Source organism: Monodelphis domestica, chromosome 2 (assembly GCF_027887165.1).
Source record: "Monodelphis domestica isolate mMonDom1 chromosome 2, mMonDom1.pri, whole genome shotgun sequence".
Taxonomy (NCBI): Eukaryota; Metazoa; Chordata; class Mammalia; order Didelphimorphia; family Didelphidae; genus Monodelphis; species Monodelphis domestica.
In genome coordinates this window covers 204,851,456-204,871,466 of record NC_077228.1, presented here as the reverse complement: position 1 = coordinate 204,871,466, position 20,011 = coordinate 204,851,456, and the positions used below count along the sequence as shown (strand labels likewise).

The 20,011-nt window shown below is 41.8% G+C and overlaps 1 protein-coding gene across 3 annotated transcripts in view; it reads left to right on the top strand.

Annotated features, from left to right (window-relative positions):
• MAP3K14 (mitogen-activated protein kinase kinase kinase 14) overlaps nucleotides 1-20,011 on the top strand; it is a 51,291-nt gene that overhangs the window by 24,182 nt on the left and 7,098 nt on the right. For all 3 annotated transcript variants that reach the window (XM_007482487.3, XM_007482485.3, XM_001368346.5), the window contains exons 2-9: nucleotides 6,557-6,826; nucleotides 8,101-8,170; nucleotides 10,544-10,757; nucleotides 10,851-11,411; nucleotides 11,912-12,049; nucleotides 16,833-16,962; nucleotides 17,502-17,633; nucleotides 18,770-18,874. In XM_007482487.3, the coding sequence (XP_007482549.1) occupies nucleotides 6,577-6,826; nucleotides 8,101-8,170; nucleotides 10,544-10,757; nucleotides 10,851-11,411; nucleotides 11,912-12,049; nucleotides 16,833-16,962; nucleotides 17,502-17,633; nucleotides 18,770-18,874 (1,600 nt within the window). In that variant the 5' untranslated portion in view covers nucleotides 6,557-6,576. The remainder of the gene's footprint in view (nucleotides 1-6,556; nucleotides 6,827-8,100; nucleotides 8,171-10,543; nucleotides 10,758-10,850; nucleotides 11,412-11,911; nucleotides 12,050-16,832; nucleotides 16,963-17,501; nucleotides 17,634-18,769; nucleotides 18,875-20,011) is intronic.

The following is a 20,011-nucleotide window of genomic DNA, read 5'->3' as shown; positions in this document are numbered from 1 at the left end:
AAGTTTGGAGAGCCGGGGGCAGCTGGGTAGCTCAGTGGATTGAGAACCATACCTAGAGATGGGAGGTCCTAGGTTCAAATCTGACCTCAGCCACTTCCCAGCTCTGTGACCCTGGGCAAGTCGCTTGACCCCCATTGCCTAGCCCTTACCATTCTTCTGCCTTGGAGCCAATACACAGTATTGACTCCAAGATGGAAGGTAAGGGTTTAAAAAAGAAAAAAAAGAAGTTTGGAGAGCCTGGAGAAGAGAGTGGGTGTTCACAGCTGTTGGGCAGAATTCTACACTAGAATAGCTTAATGAACTTGGAGGCTAGTTCACAGAGTGCCTGAGTCACAGTCATGCGGCTGATAGAAGGCTCTAAAGCCAACCACAGGGGATTGCTTTACAGTTTTCTGGCACTACTTGTGTTTCCCTGAGGAGTTGATACCTTAATACTGCTAGCCTTCACCAGTTGTGCTATAGGGCTGCAGCTGCTGGCCGGGTAAGTTAGCCCCTGAATATGCTCCTTGTTGTCTTATTTTGTAAGCTTGCCAGCTTGGTTGAGTCATAAGTAAAACCATGAGGGATGTATGAACTTGGCTGCCTAAGCCAAAGCATCCACTTCTCTTTAGTAAGGACAAATTTTCCTAAAACCTAGTAACAGGCCAGCTGCCATTGACTGGCCACCCATCAGAAACAAGATGCCTGCCTCCACTTACCTTCATGATGAATTAAAGACTTCCTGAGATGGGTCTCTGTCATCTCACAGAGGGCCTGGAGTCAAGAAGACCTTAGTCCAAATCCAGCCTCAGATACTCATTAGCTGTGTGATCCTGGGCAAAACACTTAACCCTGTTTGCTTCAGTTTCCTTATCTGTAAACAATGAGCTGAAAGGAATGGCAAACCACTCCAGTATCTTTACCAAGAAAACCCCCAATGGGGTCACAAAGAGTCAGACACCACTGAAACAACTCAACAATAACAACAGACATCTCACAGAGACTTATTTGGTTGTATTCTGAGTAGAACTGTTAAATTAGATTTGGCGTTGGGTATTTCCAAGATATTAGATGAATTTGTGATAAGTAAGGGGTGGGGATAGCTAGATTTTGGTCCCAGCCATACCTCTGGTTTTCTGGATAGCCTGGATTAAATCAGTTTGCCAGTTGTGTGCCTCTAATTTCCTTTTGGGGGCAACAAAGTAGAGAACTAGATAGAGCTCCAGACTGAGTCAGAAAGACTTGAATTCAAATGTGGCCTTATACATTTATTAACTAGGGGATCCTGGGCATGTCACTTAACCCCACATGCCCCAGTTCCTCATCTGTAAAATGATTTACACTAGATGTATCTTGTATATGAATAGTTGTTTCCATGGCTCCTTCCCAGTTAGAATATGAGCCCTTTGTGTATAAAAGTCATATTTTTGCTTTCTTTGTACCCCCAGTACTTAATATAGTATTTGGTACATGTAGGTGCCCAATATATGCTTCTTGACTGATAAATCAAGAAGTATGTGTGTTTGAAGTATGTGTATATGTGTGTGTGTGTTTATATAGAGGTGGATATGAAGATCTACAGCTTTAGTTGAATATCAGCAATGTAGGGGGGAACCAGCCACAGTGGGGAGAACAGATCGAAAAGAGGGCTTAGTCCTTTATTATTGTTCAGTGTTGTCTAAAGCTTTGTGACTACATGTGAGGTTTTCTTCGCAGAGATACTGGTTTGCTATTTCCTTCACCAGATGTTGAAACTGAGACAAATAGGGTTAAATGACTTCTCCAGGGTCACATAGCTAGCAAGTGTTCTGAGGCCAGATTTGAACTCACAAAGATGAGGCCCAGCACTCTATCCACTGTGCCACTCACCCTGGTCCTTGCTTTGAATCTAGAGGACAAAGCATACACCCCTGAAAAAGGCCTGGAATATAAATTGAATCCTTAAATGCTGAGGGCCTCCAGAGTAAAAGTAAGCTGAGCAAAGATAAGGAAGGCTGTGATTTTCTGTTTCTATTAATTCTTTTCTTAAACCACCTTAGAAAGAAAATGGTTTCAATGAGTAACTGGCTGCATTTAGTACCTTGTTAGTCATTGAGAAAAAAAATTCTAAGGTAGAGAGAAGAGTAGTGCCTTTTAAAAAGCTTTAGAAGCAATATGGACAAGCAAAATGGTTTCAGAAAAACCTGGGAAGACATTTGAACTGATACAAAATGAAGTGAGCAGGACCAGAACTTTGTACACAGTAACAACAATATTGTAAAATGATCAACTGTGGAAGACTTGACTACTCTCAAGCAATACCATGATCCAAGACAGTTCTGAAGGATTTATGATGAAAAATGTTATCTACTTCCCAGGGAAAGAACTAATAGATGGAGTCTAAATGCAGACCAAAGCATGCTATTTTTTTACTTTATTTTTTTCATGTTTTTTGGTTCTGTTTTCTTTGACAACATGACTAATATGGGAACATGTTTTGCATGACTGCACATATGTAATCTGTATCAGATTGCTTGCTGTCTCAGGGAGGGGAGAGGGACAGAAAGAATTTAGAACTCAAAATTTTTAAAAATGAATGTTAAAAATTGTTTTTACCTGGAATTAGGAAAAAATACTTTTTAAAAAAGAAGCACCAATATAAACTAAGATTTTTGTGTTCATTTTTTTGCAAAGTGATTTTGTTGTTTCATCCAGAATTACATTGGGGTTACATTCCTCTGTTATGATCAGCTTCTTTGGTCAAATGAGAAAAGGTGGGCCAGGAAAAAGATGAACCTTTGTTTCTTCCTTTCATATTTTGTTTAGTAGTAGTAACTGTTTTTTTGGAGAGGGTTGGAGTGGAGGTGGACAGACAATGAAATGACTTCAACCATTGCTGTTTTCTGAATGTAAATGTTTAGAAGTGTTCTTGGATTTTTAAAAAAGCAGTTCAATATAAACATTGCATTAGGAAGCCTATCTGTTGCTTCTTGAGAGCCACAATGCATCAAAGCCATGATGCATCTTAGGAAACTAGCCTTTTTCTTGACATATAGCAAATTACATCTAGAATATAACACATTTTGCAGAGTCAATGTTAGAACACTAAAAAAAAAAAATCAGATTATTTCTCATATTTAAAAGGATATATAAGAGCTAACCTAAGAATAGACAAGACTCTCCTTGTCTCAACCAGAGGACAAATGAATATGGGGATCACAATGAGCCTGTCTGCATGTCTGACATCTTCCCCTACATATAACTAAAAACATTTTTGGTAAGGCAAAAATATTTGAGGCAAAGAAAACCAACTGCATTCATTGAGAAAGCCAGTCTAGCAGTTTATTTCCTCCACTATTTCTCCTCTATCTACTTTATCCCTTTTAGCCCCTTGTAATCTTACTTCTGACCTCATCATTCAACACACAACATTACCAATGATCTCTTAATGCTAAATCAGATGGCATAATGGTCTTTTCTCAGGCTTATTCTTTTTGACCTCAACATATTTAGCAGGTGACCATACTCTCTTTCTGGAAACTCTCTTCCCTGGGTATTCATGACACTGCTCTCTCTTGGTTCTCCTCCTGTCTGCCTGACCTCACATCCTCCATTACTGGTTCATTATCCATATCTTACCCCCTAAATGTGAGTGTAGCTCCCTGCTCCCTTCCCAAGGCTTTTTTCTCCTCTGTCTATACTCACTCTTAATGCCTTCTATGGGATTTCATTATAAGTTCTTTGCAGATAACACTCAGATCCCTATATCTAGTCCTAGGCTCTGGCTAAAATAACTCATCTTGTCACCAAAACTCATCCCTCTTCCAAATTTCCCTTCTTCTGTCAAAGTTATCTAGATTGTTAGCCTTGATTCCTCACCCTCCTCCCTCACAACACATAGCCAGCATCTCTCACATCCCTCCCCTTCTCTCTCTTCAAATAGGTACCACCCTAGTTCAGGCCCTCATCACCTCTCACCTAGATTATTACAACAGCCTCTCCCTTTGTGTGTGTGTGTGTGTGTGTGTGTGTGTGTGTGTGTGTGTGTGTGTGTGTGTGTGTAGAACAATAGCCTCAATTGTTTTCTCTGTCCTCTTCAATTCATTCTCTTCCTTGTTGTCAAATTGATATTCCTAAAGCACACTCCCGTGGTCCCCTACAACCTCTAGAATTAAACTAAAACTCCTCTATTTAAAACTCTTCCCAACCAGACTCCCATCTGCCATTCCAACCTTATTTATACATCAGTCTTCTTCACAAACTCAATGATTTAGGCAAACTGGCCTTCTTGGTGTTCCTCACATACAACATTCTACCCCACTCTCTCCATGCCTTTACAGTCTCCCTCAGTCTTCTTCCTTACCTTTCCCCCTTAGAATCACTTGGTTTCTCTCAAAGTTCAACTCAAACCCACCTCCTACAAGAGACCTTTCATGATTTACCTCCCCACTTGCTAGAACCACCCCCACAAAATTTCCTTAAATTTATTTTATATTCTCTTATACATGTTAATTCTTCTGATAGAGTATAAACTCCTTGAGGACAGGAACTATTTCAATTAGATCTTTGTGTCACCAATAGTTAATTTTTTTAAACTATTAAAAAAAAACTTTAACTTCTGTCTTAGTATCAACTCTAAGACAGAAGAGTGGAATGCACCAGGCAATTGAGGTTTAGTGACTTGCTCAGGGTCACAAAGCTAAGAAGTATCTGAGGCTAGATTTGAACCTAGTCCTTCCAGCTCCAATCCTGGTGCTCTATCCACTGTGCTACCTAGCTGCCCCTCCCCAATATTTGATTGATAATTAAGCTCACAAAAAGAACAAAGTTGAATTCTTTCTTATCTGGTAGAGCTGTGCTTGGGTTTTTGGTTTTTTTTTGTTTTTTTTATTTTATTTTGATGTGTTTGTGTATGCTTGATGCAGAAACCTTGCTGATATATTACATGTATATTACATAAAACTTCCCAAAAAATCAAGTGAGAGAAGGGAACTGGATGGCTCAGTAGATTGAGAGCCAGGTCCAGAGACAGGAGGTCCAAGGTTCAAATCTGACCTCAGATACTACCTAGCTGTGTGACCCTGGGCAAGTCACTTAACCCCCATTGCCTAGCCCTTACCACTCTTCTGCCTTGGAACCAATACACAGTAGTGATTTCAGGATGGAAGGTAAGGGTTTTTCTTAATAAATAAATAAAATTTAAAAGTCGAGTGAGAGATTTTCCCCCTTTTCATAAGATTTTTATATTAAAATATTAAATATATAAATTTTTTCATATATTTTACACAATATATTTCTATATTTTCTCTTCTTGCATACACATGCATGTAAACATATATATATAAATATGTGTGTGTGTATATATATATACATATATATATTCACACAATATCTCTCAAAACCTTTTATGTTCAGGGCACTGTAAAGGATACAAAGATGGATAAGACATAGTCCCAGCTCCCAAGGAACTCCTAGCCTAGTAAAGGATTTGAAAAATACATTGATATCTGTAATATACAGAGTAGCATGAAAGTGCCATCAGAGGAGTAATAATAATAATAATAATAATAAAGAAAGAATAGTATGACAGTATCCTAAAAAGTATATAAAGCACTATGATGTTAGTTCATAGCTGGAAGGAGTTTAGGACAAGAAGGGCATTCATGGAAGATTTTTATTTGGGCCAGGCCTTGATGGATAGCATATGGCATAAAAAGAGACCAAACCTCACTTTTCCTTTCCCTGATGTTTTCCTTTTCTAACCTTGCCCTGTCTTCAGTCCAATGTATAGGGGTTGTTGGCACTAAAATATCAGGGTCTGGAAAATCAAAGGTTTCACTCTTTGATTCCAAGGCCCTCACCCCCCCTTCACACCTTCATAAAGATGCTTGGGCAGCTTTTTGGGATACCCCACACTGTTGGGGGTATTCACCCTGAGTATAGCGTGGTCGAGCTCCATTTTTTATATATTGTTGTTGGGCATTTTGTTGGGTATCATCATTTTCCTCATTTGAAGCACTGTCATTATTTTGATTGGCATTACGGTTCCTATAGTTATTATTCCTAAAGTTGTTATTGTTCTTTTTTCCTCTTATCCTCAAATTATTATAATCTTTAAGTTGATTATGTTTTCCTCATCCTTTTGGGGAAACTGCTTTCCCAATAACGATCAAATGGGGGTATGTAAAAATGGAGATTTGAACCCCAGACTTCAATCCCCAGAAGTCCTTGGCACTTCCCAGAATGCCATTTAATCTCACCTGAGTCCTCACCTGAGTGCGAGAACAAAATCTGTATTTAAACTGACTGTACCACCTACTTGGGCTCTCTGCTTCCGCTTCTAAGCACACTTATCTCTCAAGATGGAGAGAATTTAAAAATCACAGTATTAATTAAACTCATTCAACAAACATTTAAGAGCCACTGGGCAATAAAATAGTCTTCTGGGGGAGGAAGAGGACAATAAAAAAGTTTAGCTAAAGCACTGTCTTTACTATAGTGGAAATTGTAGCCTAAGACTGAAATACAGGCAACAGCAATTTAGACTATTACACTATAAATTAGAGAGTTCTAAAATATGTGATTTGATTTCCCTCAGGGTCTCAGTGAACCTATGAGATGGCAGTGATGGAGATTATGTGCCAAAGTGCACCAGACTCAGATGTTGGGCATCAGAAGGAGCTTGCCAAGGGAAAGAGCCAGATTCCAGCAAAGAAGTCCAGCTCTGTCTGCAAACTTGAAACTGTGGAGAAGAACCATGTTTTCTGTGGACAATGGGAAATCTTGAATGATGTCATTACCAAAGGCACAGCTAAGGAAGGCACGGAAGGAGGATCAGCCTCCATCTCCATCATTGCCCAGGCAGAATGTAAGTGATGATCCAGCCCAGCACTCTTGTCCAGGGAGGGAGGAAGGGAGAGCAAAACCTGTTCATTATCTCTGGAGAGCTAAGTCTGGATTTTGCTTTAACTCTCAAGAGAGTGAATTTCTACCTAATTCCCACTTATTCTATCCATGGTTTATCTCCTGAGACACAAGCCCCATTTCTGGTGAGAGATTTCCAAAGTTCCCCCAGCCACCTGCCGTCCTGCAAATAGCTTTCATATATCTGTGCTCTCTGGACATTGTAGTCAGGATAGAGAAAAATATAACTTGTGCCATTCAACAAAGGGAGGAAGCTCCATGTATGGTCAGAAACAGATGACTCAAAAAGCAGCATTGAGAAGTCATGTCTGTGTCATATCAACATCTGTAATTTGTGAAAAAAATTTATGATGTGGAAGTGGCAAATTTCCTTGAAGATGCCTTTTTTGACTGTACTCTTTACCTACTTAGGAGGTCCATTCCCACACCTCCAAGGAATTCAGCAGCCAGCTCTCAGGGGCCCTACCAGACTGGAATAAAACAAAAATTGTGTTGTGAGGCCTGTTCCCTTCTTTTATTGCTGTGATCATCTTCCTACCTAGGGATGAAGGAAAACTACTATAGTGATTCCCAAAGGGAACAGAGAGATTCCTGAGGGGAGCAGGTTTAGAACAGGTTGTCATTTCAGGTAATCAACCCTTCTGCCTCCTCCATCTCTAGTTTGTAATAAGAGTTCACATTTCTATAGCACTTTAACATTGCAAATTGCTTTTTGACACCTGAGATTGGCATCTAGAGATGTCATTTTGGGGAAGCCAAAAAAGTCACATCTAAAGAAGATGAAAGATGAAACCTGGTAAAGTACCATGCCCCCCACCCTAGACCCCCCCCCCCCCGGCCAGGCCTTATTTTCCTCATCTATAATAAATGAGGTAATTGAACTAGACAGTCTCTTCTATTTCTTCCAAATGAGGGCTAAATGGGAAAAGAGTAAGATTCTGTCAAGAGAAGGAAAAAGCCAAAAGGAAGGGGGGCATTGGGAGTCCTGTGTGATGGGAGTAGATTGAGGATTCAGCAGTAAAAGAAGGAGAAGTCAATTGGCCAAAGGAAAGGGAAGACTAGTATTACAGGGATTAGGGTCGGAGCATTTATTTCACTGCATTGTGATTGCTATAAGACTTTTCAAGCCTTGATCCAGGGGCTTTGTTAACATTAACTTGCCTAAGTGTGTTGAACGCCTATTCTTTCTCTTCCTCTTCCTCCACCCCCTTCTCACAGGTGAAAACAGCCAAGAGTTCAGTCCCACCTTTTCAGAGAGAATTTTTATTGCTGGCTCAAAACAGTACAGGTAAGGTAGCAACTTCAAAGGGAAAGGCAGGAAGGCCTAACTAGTGTCTCCTTTGCACTACTGACTGACTCAAGCACCTGGGTTATGACTTCTGGAATCAGGCAGAGCTTGCTGGCCCAGCTTTTCTTTATCTTAACAAAATAAGTTTTTCAGATGCTTCTGGGTCTTGTAAGCTAGAGGGTTTTTTCTCCTTCAGCATTAGTTCACCTTGTTTCCCTCCACCCTCATTGCCTTTGTCATCAGGGAGGGTGCTGGGAAACAACTCTTGTGGCACCTGCAATTTGGCCTCTGCCTGAACTGCCTGCCCTGTTTAGGAGAGACTTGTTTGTGCAACATACAGAATGCACCCCTGTCTCCTCTGGGCAATGTTGGGGTGGGGTTTAAACAAAAGGGAATCTGGCCCCTAATCCTATGAACTGGTCAAAGTTCATAGGATCTTCGATTTAGAACTAGCAGGGGCCTAAGAAGTTATCCTTGACAGAGTAGCTTGTCCAAGTTCACCAACATAGTGAATTAATATCTGGATTTGAACACAAACCCCTGACTCCCAACCTTGCACTCTGTGTTGTGCCTCACAATACACTAAGAAGCAGGCTCTTCTTTCTAGTACTCTTTCCTCACCCACAATAGGAACAGCATGAAAAATCCCAACTAAATTGACTAAAGAAATAATTCCCTTTCCCCACCTTATTTCTAGCCAAAAGTCTTAATAGAATGGCTGTCATCTACTGTGTTATCCAGGAAATTGGGAGTCATTAATTTTGAGAATTGGGAAATTGTTATTGAGAACTGGGCAAGTCTTCCTCCCACTAAAATATGCCATATGTCTTAATGATAATATCAGTTGACATTTACATAACACTTCAAGTTTTGCAAATTGCCTTATAAGCCTCACACCAATTCAATACAGCATCATCATCAGCATCATCATCATCATCTTGACTCCAGAGACAATATCCTTTACACTTTTAGTTGTTGAGCTGTTCAGAACCATCCCAGAACTTGTTTGACTTTTGTAGCAGAGTTGGGGGAAAGGGAATATAATATAGACAGACATATATAATTGGTTACATATAATTATATACAATTGACATTATAATTGATGCTCTATTATGATGGAATGAATCCAAATGGCAAGCCTCAAAGAGTGACAGTTGGTTAACCAGTTCACCCAACAGCCTCTGGGGTCTTTTTCAACCCAGGAGAAATGAGGACAGTGGAAGGAAGAAGCTGATGCTACTCTCTGCCCAACAGAGTAAAGAAGCTGTTTATCTTGGGGTAGTTAGGCGGCTCAGTGAATTGAGAGCCAGGCTTAAAGACGGGAGGCCTTTGGTTTATCTGGCCTCAGATGATCCCTAGCTGGGTGACCCTGGGCAAGTCACTTAACCCCCACTGCCTAGCCTTTTACCACTCTTCTGTCTTGGAACCAGTACATAGTATTGATTCTAAGGAAGAAGGTAAGGGTTTAAAAAAAGAAGAAGGAAAAGAAGCTTTGTATATCTTATTCACCAGATCAAATCAACAAGTATTTTTTGAGTTGTATATTCAAGTCAAGTCAACAGCTCTTTGTTAAGTGCCCACCATGTGCCAAGCTCTAGGGACACAAAGACAATTCCTGCTCGAGAGGCCCCTGCTCAGTGTTAAAGTAGGAGACAATGTGCAAACAGATATGTACAAATAAGCTAAATATTCAAGATAAGTTGGAGACAATCAAGAGAGAGAAGGCACTCCCATTACAGGGGATTCGCAAAGCCTTCCTGAAGGTAGCATTTTAGCTAGGACTTGAAGGATGCATTGTGCTAGGTACTGAGAAGCATAGTAGGAAGTATAAGCTATGGTCCCTGCCCTAAAACAGCAGATGCAGTTTGAGAGATAAGATACACACAGGAAAGACAACCAACAATATGAGGCAGTATATGATAAGGGAAAGGAGTAAGTGGAACAGAAAATAGGTTCTCTCAGAGTTCAGAGGCAACAGACAGAGGTTACTGCCTGCCAGGCCACTTAGTCACCAGCTTTAAGAGGTTTGAGCAGTAAATGCTCTGGTATTAATGTGGAGGTTCCCAAATCTTGGCAATAAATCTCATGTTCCTCTAAAAAGGAGTTAGGAGTGAGGAGGGGAGGCCTCTGACAATTGCAAAATATTCCTCTAAAATCCTGCTTCAGGATGTGACCAAAGCAGACCTTTGTTGTGTCTGGAGATCTCCCTCCCTGGTGCTTGATTCCTTTCTGTTTCTCACCTCCATGTTCTTAGCTATCCCAGGCAATGATTTCTGTAGATGAATGGGGGACAAAGGATGGAGGGCAAGGAGCAGGTTCCCCAGAGGTCTTTGCATGTACCTATTTAAACAGAACATTTTTTCCCTTTGACAGCCGATCTGATAGTTTGGATCAAATCCCTAACAATGTAGCCCATTCAACAGAAGGGAAAATGACCCCAGCCTTTTGGAAGGCAAAACGTCATCGAAACAAGGCTGGGAAGAAACGAAAGAAAAAAAACTCCAAGGTGCCAGGCCAGAGGGGTGGACCCTTGGCCAAGCCTCTCCCCAAAACCCCCGAACAAGAAAGCTGCATGATCCCTGTACAGGTGAGCAAGCCCTGGCCTGTGTATGTATGGCCTTCACTGATGAAGAGGGATCGAGTGGCAGTGCTCACCCTAATGTTTGTGTTTTCCTCCTAGGAGGATGAGTCCTCCGGCCTATATTTCAGGAATATCCCTTGGTTTGCTAGCCCTCCAAAGGAGATGCTCCTCAGACCTGAAAAAGTAGGAGCAGGCCTACAATCAGCACTAAAAACACATCCTCGAGCCGAACTCCACAAACTGATCAGCCCGGTGCAGTGCCTGAACCATGTGTGGAAACTTCATCACCCCAAAGACTTTTTCCCCCAGTCAGACTTACTGCACTCTTCTCCCTACAAGAGATTGCCCCATCCTTTCCCCTTCTCCCCACTTCTTGCTCAAAAACCCAGACCCTTGGGGACCTTCTTGCTGGGCAACTTGACCTGTGTAGATAACCAGCACCACCTGTCTGATCTCAAACTGGAGACTCCCTGCCCAAGGCATGGTACCTCTGAGAAGCTTTCCGTGGAGGAATATCTGGTGCATGCCCTGAAAGGGAGTGTGAGTGTGGGTGAGCCCAGGAATCTAACCAGCCTCGCCAAGACCTGGCAAGGAGGAGGGACAGGTTACTGGGGCCCAGACCCTGAGACAGAAGAGAATGAAGGTGTCCTGCTTAATGAGGTAACCCGCCAAGAACACACTTCCAAACAACAGGGGGTTAGGGTTAGGACTAGGGCTGGGGCGGAGAGGGATAGGAGCCTTAGAAACTGAATCACCACAGTTAGGCTGTCAAAAGTAATAAACTACCACTTTGTTAAGAGATATCCATTATTAACCACTCTAGTGACCAAGCCAGTTATCATCCTCAAGATGCTCTAGTATTAATTCAGAGCCCTTTTCACCATCCCTACTTTTACTTTGCAACTATCTAACTGGAAAAACTGAGTGGTTTCATTTCATTCAAAGCTCAAAAGGCTCTAGGGCTTCCAAGAAAAGGGTGGTCACTTTGGGATGGAAGTACTGGTCACTTCACTTGCCAAATCCAAGTCAGAGCCATCAGGGTTGAGGGAGCACTACCAAAGATGACAGCTTAGAAACATTTTCCTGCTTATATCCTTTGTCCCTATTCTGATCAGGACTTGGATTTCTGGCCTTTGATTCCAGTATGTGTCTCTCCTTAGAAACTCAAACCAGTGGATTACGAATACCAAGAAGAGGTTCACTGGACCAAGAGTCAAGACTGCCTGGGCAGAGGTTCCTTTGGAGAGGTGTACAGAATGGAAGACAAGCAGACAGGGTTTCAGTGTGCTGTCAAAAAGGTATGCAGGGGGCTCTTGAGGATAAGCAGGGTAGCCAGTCATGCTGGAAGCCGGGCATATGTCCAGCCGTGTTCCCTCCTTGCTTTCTTTCAAGGACAATTGCAGAGCAGCTTTGGGTCTGGCATGGTAACATGATAACACTGCTGTTGCTGTTGTCTGCTTTGGTCAGGCTGAGAGGAAAGCACCCATTCTCCCATGACCTTGAGTGAGAACTATATTTTTGTGTGGATATGCATTACATAGTAGATAAAAATGCAGTGACCATCATGCTCAGGTTTGAGGCTTCTCGGTGTGGGTGCCAGATGTGTAAAGGGAATCCCCTCCCCCTCTGGGGTTGTAGACTTAACACCACCACCAGCAGGAGAAGGAAGTAATATCAAAATAAGATGAACCAGAAGAAAGAGCTTCAGAATTTTGTGGCTAAAAAAGACTTTAACAAAATGCCTAGTCTAACTCTCATTTTAAAGTTGAGTGGAGAATTATGGTTGAGTGGAAAGACCACTGCTCTTGAGACCAAAGACCCACATTCAAACTCTCTAACACTATATGATTAATCTCCTTAGGCTTTATTGCCTTTATCTGTCAGATGAGGGAGTCTGAAGAAGATGGCTATTGAAGTCCCTTCTGGCTCTAGAACTATGGTCATTTGGAATTGAAGGCCAGAGGAAAGAAGGTCCTTTTCTAATGATGACACTGAGGCTTAGTGATTTCTACCCAGCATTTGGATCTTTTTCTGGGGGCCCCACTGGAATGGGGTAGGGGGAAGCACAGACTTTGATTTCATTCATGTAGGGAACTTCTAGTGAGTTCAAGCTTTTCTAGATTCATTGGACATTACTAATCCTCCCATACTTTGTGATCCACTCACTTACAACTCTCCATTTTTGGTCTCCAGGCCTCTGCTCTGGCCATCCCAAAGGCCAGAATTTATTCTCTCTTTACCTCATAAGAGTCCCTCAGACTCCATCATCTGCATATAACCTTCCCCTCAATGCTAGGACCCTCCCTCCAGGCAACCCAGCATTTAACTACTTTGTGTATATGTGTGCATTTATTAACTTTATATTTACACTATGTCCCTGCTGTCTTCTCCATCAGAATGTGAGCTCATTCTATGTACTTATATCCCCAGAACTAGCTAAATACCTGGAACATGATAGTCACTTAATAAATACTTGCTGGGTAGCTAAGTAGCATTGTGGACAGAGTGCCAGGCCTGTAGTCAGGAGGACCCGGGCCTCAGCTGCTTCCTGCTATGTGACCCAGGGCAAGAACGTAACCCCACTTGTCTAGCCTTACTGCCCTTCTGTCTTAGAATTGATATTTAGTATAGTAGTTTTAAAAAATAAATTCATAAAGGGCAGTGAGGTAGCACAATGAAAAGCATGTCAGACTTGGAGTTGGGAGATCGTGGGTTCAAGTGCTACTTCTTAACTGTGTGACCCTGGGCAAATATCACTTCATTCCAGTTGTCTAGCCTTACCGCTCTTCTACCTTAGAACCAATTCTGAGATAGAAAATACAGATTTAGAACAAACAAACAAATAAATAAATACTTGTTGACTAATTTATATCAGTCAGATGGGTAGCTATTCCTCAACTTCTAGGCATATCAGGTTGCCTGGGGCACTCAGAGGTTAAACAGCTTGCCAGCATATACCAGAGACAGGATTTGAACTTGGGTCTTTCTCCAAGGCTGGGACTCTGTCCACTTTGACACATGCTTTTCTCCACACTGAAATTATCAGAGTGCTGTCCCCCATAGTGGATAGGAGTGTGATAGCAGAGAATAAATATGATTTTTTTTCTTCCTTCCCTATAGTTAATAGAACCCAGATTTCCTAGCTCCCCACCCAGGCCTTTGTCCCTGCTTTCTATTTATGAGACTGGACAGGAAAAGATGGAAGAGCAGTGTCAAAAGCAGAGCATGCGTGTATGACCTCCAGAGCCCTGCTGCTTTTCAGCCTATCTTGCCCTGTACCCAGCCTCATCCTCACACTACCCTGCCTGTGTGCTGATGCAGGGTAAAGGGAATCCATCTTAGATTCAAAGATACAAGTTGACATAGAACAAAAATGGATCTAGTAACTGACTGTTTTGTATTTGGGCAAGGTGAAAAACAGAAGGCATCATATGATTCGTAATGTGTAGTGACTGTAACATTAGCCTTATAGGTCTCGGAATGAATAAGGGCCAGGCACTAAAGGGGAGGAGGTATCATGTCGCAGGATAGATTGTTAAAGTTGGAAAGGACCTTAGCAATCATCTGCTGACCAGAAATGCATTTTTCAGTGCCCTCCTCCTCTAGCTTCCATCTCCAGCCAGCTTGGTTGGGAGTGAGCAATATTGGTGGAGAGGGACACAGCCCTACTATGCAACACACTCTTTCCCCTAGGCTAGATTTTAATCTAACTCTCTCCTTTTTCAGGAGTTAATCAAACCTACAAAGACACCATGTACATTTAATAACTAAGGGCCTCCACCCTCCGTCCCAGAGAGAAATATAAAGCCCTACAGCATTGGCCATCATCTTCAGCTCAGAGGCTAGGGCCAAATACCTGACCTTCTCTGCTTAAGTTTGCCACTTGGTCATAAAAAAACACTTAGCCATTCCACCCAACAGGGGGATGGGAAGTTTAAAGTTTGTAAAGTGTGTTGAAAATAAACACTTGAGTACTAAGTGATGTTACCACTGGACTTCTCAGCTGTTCTCTTACTACAGTTCTGAATCCTAGGCAACGAGAACAACAACAATGGAGTAGAGAAATGTGGAATCTCTCACCCTCTCCCAAAGAGCAACACAAATACATCAAACCAAAGACATCATCTGCTGAAAACAGCCTGGGCCGGCTGATCTCAGGACTGCCCTTCCCTGTTGTCCCCCAAATCTCTTCAGCACTCAATTCAGTCCTTATCCCCAGAAGAAGCTGGCAAAGTAGTTGGGGAGACTGTTCTCCTGTTCTTGTGACAGAGCAGAAGAGGCTAGCATACTTAGGTTCAGTAATGAGGAATAGGACATTATCTTTTCCTTACCCCCAAGGACCAGCAAAGTGATGGGGCATGAATCTGGGAGGTTCAGGGGTCAAGGCAGCACATTAAAGATGTCAGAGAAAACAGAAAAATGATGCTTCTTACTTCCAGGGGAAGAACTCAGAAGTACAGATACCCCATGATGGTGTTGGTTCTCCTTCTAGAGCACTAGAGTCACCAGTTTAACACTTAGGGCAAGTGTTGCCATTATTGAAAATCCTTACATTAGTGGTCAGGATAATTTAGATGAGTAGGGGTATCAGACTTGCTGACAAATGAGTGATGGTGAGATCTTAGCCAACTCACTTCGTCACATTGGCTCAGTGTCAGCTCCTTAAGAGCAGAGAATGGGCTGGCTTTGAACGGTGCCCAAGGGCCCAGCTCCATACATTTAGTAACACTTTTGAGTGTTCCATTCAAATCCCCAGTAAGCCTGAAACATCACATGGTAAATTAGATCGTAGCCACAAATCTCTTCAAATATTAAAAGCACCTTTTAAAGTTTGCATTTTTCATAAAGATGGAGAGAATCTCTTCCTGTTGCCAGTCACAGATTCAAGATTTGTTTTTAAACCCTTACTTTCTGTCTTAGAATCAGTATCAATATTTGTGTTGGCTCTACGGCAGAAGAGTGGTGAGGGCTAGGCAATAGGGGTTAAGTGACTTGTCTAGGGTCACACAGTTAGGAAGTGTCTGAGGCCAAATTTTAACTCAGGCCCTTCCATCTTTAGGCCTGACTCAATCCAGGGAGCCACCCAGCTGCCCCTTGATTCAGGATTTTAGAGGTGGGAAAGCTAATAAATTTGTTTAACAAATTTTTAAAATTAAATTCTTAAACCTTTTTACTAATCTGCCCACTACACTGTTTATAAATAGAAAAACTACATTTTCCACGGAGAGATGGCCCATCCAAAGTTTCCCATGAACTCAAAGCTTCAATTATGTTAGATTAGCAGTTCCAGGAATACTACCCTGCGCTTCTAAATCACTAAGAAAACCCATGTGAGCCATCTTGTAGTTCCCCTGTGGTGGGAGACGGGGAGGGCCGCTGCACCGGCGCCCTCTGGTGGGCTCAGCCCAGATCATCAAGAGCCAGACTGAAGCCTCTGATTGGACAGGAAAAAGCTGTGTGGGAACTTTGCAGAGTATGGACGTGTGACCTGGGAGGTTCCTTTTAATTAAGGTTGGGAGCTCTGGCGACCGAGGGAATCTGACCTGCAGTCCAAATGGAAGCCCAGAAGTTTGTAAATAAGAAGAGACCCAAATGCTAGTACGCTGCAGGCGGATCTGAATAGGAGCTGCCCACCCATTAAATAGAGCCTCATGTCCAGCCCGGTGTCCCCCCAGGCCCATCCCTTAGGAAGAGGGACCATGGTTTGTTTTTCCCAGGTAGATCTTCTCGGTTCATACAACAAAATACGGTTACTCACCATGATCGGAAGACAGTGTCTGGTTGTGGCTAATAGTAAGCTCTGTGAACCATGGATAATAATTGCCAATTTGAGGGGAAGTTCAGTAAAATAAAATGCAGCTAGCCATAAAACTCTAACTGTAATTGAATTATGGGTAATTTAGAAAATACTCTTATGTTCTTGTGATACCTCAGGGTTGTCATCAGGAATAAACATGTAGCATTGTGCCTGTAGAAGACAGAAATTTCTTTTTGAAAAGAAGTCAAATTGCCTCCTGTTGTCCAGTGGGCTAGCTGCTGTTACTAACCTTACTTTTGTCTCCCCCTTCTGGTACCTTTCAGGTGCATGTCCAAGTTTTTCGTGCAGAGGAGTTAACGGCATGTGCTGGACTGACCTCACCCAACTTTGTCCCTTTGTATGGTGCTGTGAAAGAAGGTTCTTGGGTTAACATTTTCATGGAGCTGATGGAAGGTAAGAAACAATGGCCATGGGGCAGCTGGGTGGCTCAGTGGATTGAGAGTCAGGCCTAGAGATGGGAAGTCCTGGGTTCAAATGTGACCTCAGACATTTCCTAGCTGTGTGACCCTGGGCAAGTCACTTAACCCCCATTGCCTAGTGCTTATCACTGTTACCTTGGAACCAATACACAGTGAGAGAGACACAAGACAGACAGACAGACAGAGACAGAGAGACACCTTGGAACCTATACACAGTAAGAATGAGGGAGAAAGGAAGGAAGACAAGTTGGCTGAGAGCCTCCCTTCTTAGATAGAATATATCTTTGTTTGCCTCCAGGAGGTGAGGACTTCTCTCCCAGTTCTTTGTTATATTTTCTCCCTACCCCTCTGGTAGGAATTGCTTTGATTAGCACCTAAATATCGATGCTCTAAGTAGAGCATTATTCTTAACCAGCTGCTAAGAATTAGGGGGAGGTTCTTGAAAAATAGTATTAGAGTATTATTTTTGCACATCACAATCAGAGGACTAGAACTTTTTTTTTTCCCTCTTAGGTGGTTCACTGGGTCAGCTGATAAAACAGAAGGGTTGCCTCCCAGAAGACCGAGCCCTTTATTACTTGGGGCAAGCCTTGGAAGGGCTGGAATATCTCCATGCAAGAAAGATTCTACATGGAGACGTGAAAGGTGAAATTCACAGTCCTGTCATCTTGGCCTAGAGTTAACAATGTTCATGGGGCCTTTGGCCAGAAATTCCTGGACTCCATCTTGCTGAATGATTAGAGGCTTCCTATTCTTTTGTTCCTTTCCAGTCATCCTCTAATTCAGAGATTTTTAACCTGGGATCTTGGGGCTTGTTTCCTTTTTTTAGTTGTTTTAATATTTCAATAACTATTTCAGTATAATTTGTTTCTTTTGTAATCCTATGCATTTTATTTGATGCATTTAAAAACATTATTCTGAGAATAACATTCCCAAGCCACGGACCTGACCATATTATTTCTGGGTACATAAGCCTTCTTTGGCTCTCCTTTCTTATTTGTCATGAATCAATTTGTAATGTGGTTTTGGGGATTCTTTTGAGTTCCACAAAGGTGAGGACAATACCTTATTAAAACTTTGTCTCTCTCCTATCTTCTTCAGACACAATAGGCTCTCAATAAACGTTTGTTGAATTGAATTTTAAATTATTCTGAGAAAGGATCCATAATTCTCACTAGACTGTCAAAGGGGCCCATGACAGTCAGTCAGTAAATATTAAGCAGCTTCTATGTGTCAGGCGCTGCACTAAGTGCTAGCGATACAAAAAGAGCTTAAAAGAGCCCCTGTCTTCAAGAAGTTTACAATCTAATGGGATGGACAACATGCAAATACATATATACAAAGTAAGCTACATACAGGAAGATAGGAAATATTAATAGAGAGAAGGCTCTAGAATTATTGTGCTAAAAATGTACTTCCCAAAATCAAGTTCTGGAGACATCTTGAGCACCTTTTTCCCCTTCCTTCCCTGCAAGTCAACCTTGCCCTGCTGGCATGTATGTGCCAAACTGATCAGCACCTTCTGCATTAGAGAGGCTGAGTGTTGCTCAGAGTAGAATGGCACAGTTAAAGAGCTTTGGGAGGGACGTTTACAGAGTTTGAGTCCAGACTAAGTTCTAAGCCTCTCCCTTTTATGAGTAATAAAGTTAATTAGAAACATCCCATTCTGAGTTAGCCAGAAAATGAACTCACTGAGAGCCAGAGCAGGCTGAGCTGGGGGTGGGTTGTGAAGCAGCATCACTTTCCTCCCTGATCTTCATCTTCCTCTGGACTCCCAACAGCTGACAACATTCTCTTATCTGGTGATGGCAGCAGGGCGCTTCTCTGTGACTTCGGCCATTCCACTGGCTTACAGCCTGATGGCTTGGGAAAGACCTTTCTTACAGGTAAGGTCTGTCTCCCAAATTCAGAATCTTATCAGGGCTCTTGGAGTAATGCCACTTTGTGGCCACAAGTGGTCAGTATCGTCAGCAAAACCAAAATTTTGGACTGACACGCTTGAAGATCTCTTTCAGTTCACCCAGTACCTGAATTTTAAAATACATTGATTTTGACTGAAGAAAAAACAAACTGTTGGCTATATCTCATCCTTTCTTATTTAAAAAGCCATGTTGGTCCTAGCCATGTGACCCTGGGCAAGTCACTTAACCCCAGTTGGCTAGACTTTCTGTTCTTCTGCCTTGGAATTGATACTTAGTACTGAGATAAGGGAAGAGTAAGAGTAGTAAGAGATAAGGGAAGGGTTTGGGTTTTTTTTTTTTTAAGAAGTCATATTAGGGATCCTGAGAATAAATTTATTTTCATTGGCTGATTTCTGCATATACCCACACCTTTAAAAAGTATATTAAACTATACTATATATATTAAATTTTATTGTACGCATGGTATGTGTCTTCTATCACAACATGAGCAATATGGGAATGTGCATTGTTTGAAAGTACTAATATAATCTGTATTAGACTTTTTACTGCCTCTGGGAGGGAAGGGAGAAGAAGTAAAATCTGAATCCTAAAATGTCAGAAACAATTGTCAAATATTATTTCTACATGCAACTGAGAAAATAAGTTAATTTTAAAAATAAAAAATAAAATGCCCCAGGATACCTTTTTTTTAAAAGTACATTAATAATGAAGTTAAGTACTAAGATCAAGGACTGTCATAGACATAATTTCACCAATCCCTAGAGCAGATTTTACTAGATATGTTTTCACCAATTTGGTTTATCATCTGAATTTCTTTTTAAGTATTTGTATCTTTAAAGGCTCTTTACAAAGAGTTTGGGGGTAGTAGCTAAGTAGTTTAGTGGATTGAGAGGCCTTGGTTCAAATCTGGCCTTAGATACTTCCTAGCCATGTGACCCTGGGCAAATCACAACCACTGTTGCCTAATCCTTACTACTCTTCTGCCTTAGAACTGTTACTTAGTATAGATTCTAAGGTGGAAGATAAGGGTTTAAAAAAAAGAAAAATGATTTTGGAAGGAGCCATAGGAGATCAGTTGGTGTTTATCCTTCAACCTCCTGA